This window comes from Camarhynchus parvulus, chromosome 2, assembly GCF_901933205.1.
Source record: "Camarhynchus parvulus chromosome 2, STF_HiC, whole genome shotgun sequence".
Lineage (NCBI taxonomy): Eukaryota > Metazoa > Chordata > Aves > Passeriformes > Thraupidae > Camarhynchus > Camarhynchus parvulus.
The window spans coordinates 30,897,493-30,902,254 of NC_044572.1; the positions used below are offsets into that span (position 1 = coordinate 30,897,493).

At 42.5% G+C, this 4,762-nt stretch overlaps 1 protein-coding gene across 1 annotated transcript; it reads right to left on the bottom strand.

Annotated features, from left to right (window-relative positions):
- Positions 1-401: 401 nt before the first annotated feature.
- On the bottom strand, positions 402-4,105 carry TWISTNB (TWIST neighbor). Its single transcript, XM_030944102.1, has 4 exons — positions 3,934-4,105; positions 3,711-3,852; positions 2,393-2,601; positions 402-878 (listed from the first exon to the last, which is right to left on the bottom strand). Exons 3-4 carry the CDS (start codon positions 2,515-2,517, stop codon positions 467-469), a joined length of 537 nt encoding a protein of 178 aa, XP_030799962.1. The 5' UTR covers positions 2,518-2,601; positions 3,711-3,852; positions 3,934-4,105; the 3' UTR covers positions 402-466.
- Positions 4,106-4,762: the final 657 nt, after the last annotated feature.

Below are 4,762 nucleotides of genomic sequence, written 5' to 3' on the forward strand. Positions count from 1 at the left end.
CTGCAACCAAAAGCTGAAAATTCAAACTAAAAAAAAAAAATTCTCTTTTAAGCCTCCTGGGAATTCACATGAATTTCCCAGAAACCCAAAGATAATCCTAATCTACTCTTGTAAAATCAAGACACTGATTGGCAAAGATGGAGTTAGAGTAGCACACACTGTAACTATCAACTGGCTAATGCTAATACGGAACAGGAAAGCAGACAGAGAGGTGATGCATGTGCTCCTGTAATTACATTCCAGTTCTGTTGTGCCTTGTTTTCCAGTAAAAAAAACAGGCAGACACTGCTTCTACCACTACCTTAAAAGATCCTGCCTTTCAAACTGCTGGCGCACATATTCACACAAACACCATCTGACCAAGCAGAGCAGACTGTGTAGTAAAGAAAAAGTGATACACATTTTCAAAACAGGGTTTTATTGAAACTTATCAAAAACATCTGAAATGTAATACAGGGAAGACACTTCAGACCTCAGTCCTTTTCTTTTTTGCTTTGGGTTTTTCTGACAGCTGAGATAATTCACTTTCTTCAACTTCATCACAATGCTTTCTTTTCTTTTTCTTTGACTTTTTATGGTCACTTTGGTAACCACTGGAGTCACTGGTAGGCAATACAAGTTCCTGTTCTCCTTGCTTGTCCTTGTCCTTGTCTTTTTTCTTTTTCTTCTTCTTCTTCTTATCATCACATAATCCATTCACAGCATCAATACCTGGGTCTTCTTCATTTTCCCTCCCAAGGTTACCCATCTCATTTAAAGGCTCTTCTGTGACATTATCTTTCCCACTGTTATTTAGGCCATTTTCCTGGTGGTCAAGCTTTTGAACTTCATCCCCATTTGTACTTTCAGGGACTGCATCAGATTTTTTGGGCCGCATGCTGTAAAGAAATATACAACATAAACTGGATTAGAGACATGTTAGGGCACCTCACATAGTGAAATATCAAAATTTGCTAAAACATGTATTTACACCAAGCAGATAGAAGATAAACATTTGCTAAAAAAAACAACAGATGGAGAACATGATACTCTCTGTTACAGAGAATCAGAGTTTAATACTCTCAGGGTAATTTCTATTACCTTACTAGCTTCCTTCTTACCACATAATAAATATTCTCTTTCGAATCTTAGCCTAAATTTCCTCTCTAAAGTGCCATACAGACCATTTGGTAGTTCCTCGTTTCTAGCACTTATTCATCCCCTAATTCATAACTACACATTGTGTAGTAAAGATTTTCTGCGTTTTCTTTTAAGTCATTCACAAAAACAAACAGCTAGTGGCCTATTCAGTCATATACGAGGCATACTGCTGATTTTACCAAGCAATTACCCTACTCTAATTAAAACAAAGGTGATGCCTGAAAAGTATTTAAAAAAAACCCAAAAACCAAAAAGAAACAAACAAACAACAACAAAAAAAACAAACAACCAAAAACTCAAAACAAAACAAAACAAAAACCCTAAAAAACAAAACCCCCAAAAAACTCCACAAAAAACCACCAGATTCCTCCCCCCAAGAGGTACCTTGCAACCAAGAGCACTGGAAAAATGTCTAAGACAAATATGGGAAGAATGCAGCTAAAAACCATGGAAGTTTTTATGTCCCCAGAGGCACTGAAGACAAAACTGCTAACTTTCACTGCAAGTCCACTGAAACCATCCAGAGCATCCTTCCAGATCAAAGGAAGAAACAAACAAAAAATGCTATGAACTTGCCAGTAGGAGTCATATTATACATTTAATCAAAACCAAAACCACGTTGAAAGAAAAACATTGCTTAGTAAAGGACAGATTTAAAAGAAAAACGTGAATGAACTCTTCTGAAGACAAGATTTCTCGCAAGGTGCCCCACTAACTTACAGAGGCCTAAGGAGGAAGTTGACACATTTTCTCATCTTTGAAATTCTCATGTTTCAGCAAGTATTTAAGTCATGTATTTGTCATTATACAACACATATGCATGTGTTTGTGTGCAACTTTCAATGTAATCACTGTGTTCAGGACGCCTGGACTGTTTGCACTTGAAAAGCCTATGCACAAAGCTACTCTTGGACACCTGCATGTGCTATTTTGAGCATGTATTATATATACAATCAACAATTAATAGGTCAACATACTCAGATTTTTAAAGCTCAAGAAACACCTAGTTTTACTTTTTCCAGGGAAAATTTCCATGGGAGTTCTAAACAGCAGAAACACCAGAAAGTTTAGTTTAAGACAACATATATATATAGTTATAATAATATATGTATATAGTTATATATGTATATAGTTATATATACAGATTTGTATAAAAATAAGAAAGTTGAAAGACTAAGATGTAATTAAAATCACTTAGCTTGCAAAAAACTTATTAAATCAGTTAAAAATATTCTCTATTAAGGCACCATACCTGCTTTTAGTGAGTCCTCCTCGAATGAAGAACACCCCAGCTGTATCAGAATCCAAGTGCAACACTTGAAATTTCAGTTCATCCCCTATTTTAAACCCCAGCTCTTGCCACTGTACAGGGGACATTTGTTCAGGCTTGGGGATAGATGCATTGAAGCATCCATGTATCAGGCACCCAATGTGACTAGGGGCCACTTTATTAATTACACCCTAAAAAAGAAAAAGAATGTCATGCAAGTCTATAGCAAAAATTAGCCCTTTCAACGGAAACCCTTTAAATATTTAGTTTCCCATATGGAAAATTTTCAGTAAGAGTTTATGTACAAGTTAGGAAGTCAGTTTATCTAGCAATAAGTTAACACACCTTCACTAAAATCAAAGTTAGTCCTGTAAACACTTCGTACAATTCCTCTGAACATAGAGCTGAACTGCAGGACAAGAAGTCAAAACGTGGGATTTAGCTACAGTGAATACCTGAATAGAGTAGGTAACTCCTTACACTTCAGTGATCAACTTTGCTTTGAAGCCATTTTAAGTCTGATTTACTTGTCTAAAATGCTCTTCAAGCTGGCACAGCAGTACTTAGCAACTGAAGATAGGGAAGACACATAAAAAGCTTCTAAATACTCTATTCAGTGGGTTTCGGAGACACGTGCATATGAAACCATATCCACCTTTGTTTTACCCATAGAATTCATGACAGACACTGAAAAATTTTCGATTCTCTTCCTAGGAGGATGGCACATTCATCCTGAAACACAATTATAAAGATGCCACCTGTGCTGCAAAAGGTATGGCACAACAATGAATGTAAGCCAGCTCTCAACATGCTTCACCCACAAGTGCTGAGCAAGGGTTTTGACAAGCTTAAAGCTGTTCCGTGATCCATACAAGTCCATTACTGAAAGGCAGGCTTCAACTTGATGGCTGGAGGAATCGAACTCGAGAGCATCCTAAACATTTCTGTCACTATAATACACTTGTTTGAGAATTATCTGCTCTTGAGAAAGGAGCACTTGTATGATATACACAGTTATGATACACTGTTAAACATGCAATCCTTATGATACAGTGGTTTAGCAATATATAATTATATGTAAATTCAACAAACCTAGAGACAGACAGAACAACAAATTACAGTAAAAAGTACTAGTACAAACTACTAAAATTTGCTATGAACTACAGATAAATGAATAAGCTAACATAAACTAAAATACGTCTCCACCTAAGCCCGAGACCTCTTGACCTTGGAGACAAGCCAAGCTTTGAAAACCTAATAAAAAAAGCCCGTCCCGTGAGACGCCAATGCCTTCGCATACCACCAGCTTCTTCCCTTTCTTGGGGCTGAAGATGACGAAGTCCGCCTCCACGTCCAGGTGGATGAACCCTTGATCGTCATAGATGTCGCCGAGCTCCCCCACCACTTTGATGTTGTCGTAAGCCACCGGCACGCCCTGCAGGCTGGAAGGACAAGGAGGAGGGGTCCCGTGAGCTGCCAGGCCGAGCCGGCGCCCCGGCCCCGCCCGGGCCCCGCGGCCGCACCTCTCCGAGTAGCGCAGGAGCTCGGCGTCCAGCTGCGCGCGGATGCCGGAGCGCTTGCGGCCCAGGAAGCGCGGGGGCAGCGCCACGTGCCGCCGGTGCGGCGCCGCCACCAGGCACGAGTGGCGCCGCGCCACCAGCGCGCGGGCCGCGCCGAACGAGGGCGCGGCGGCGGCGGCGGCGGCGGCGGCGGCGGCGGGGGCGGGCGGCGGCAGCGCCGGGGCGGCGGGCGGCTCCCGCGGCACGGCCATGCACGGACGGGCCCGCGGGCGCACCGCGATGGCGTCAGGCCCTTCCCTCCGCCGGGGAGAGCCCGGCCGCGGCGGTGACGGAGTTCCGGGGGGGTGTGTTCGCCTTCGGAGGGGCGTTTCGTGCCGCGCGACGGTGTCATTTTTAACTCTTTCCAACCTGTTTTACATGTCGGAATCATGGATTGTTCTGAGTTGGAAGGAGCGTCGAGTCCGGCTTTTACGGGAACGGCGCGCATGGGGATCGCGCTGTGAGCGCGGCCCCCGGAGCCGCCGGCGGGAGCCCCGGGACCCGCACCGAACACACCTGCTCCTAGGGGCAGGAAACGTGTCACCTGTGAATTTGTTTCTATGAGAAAGTTATCGTATTGTTTATTCTTATTCTTAATATTATACTTATTATTTATTTCACGTTATCATATTATTTAATCCACTATCTGAACACACTTCATTCACTGGCTGGAAACACACAGGAGAGTTTCAGCGTTGGAAACTTGCGAATTGGCCTTCTGAATTTAAATTGGGCATTTGGTAATCCAGGCAACAGACGCAGTTAAGAATTACCTTAGTGGTGTTCTTCACAT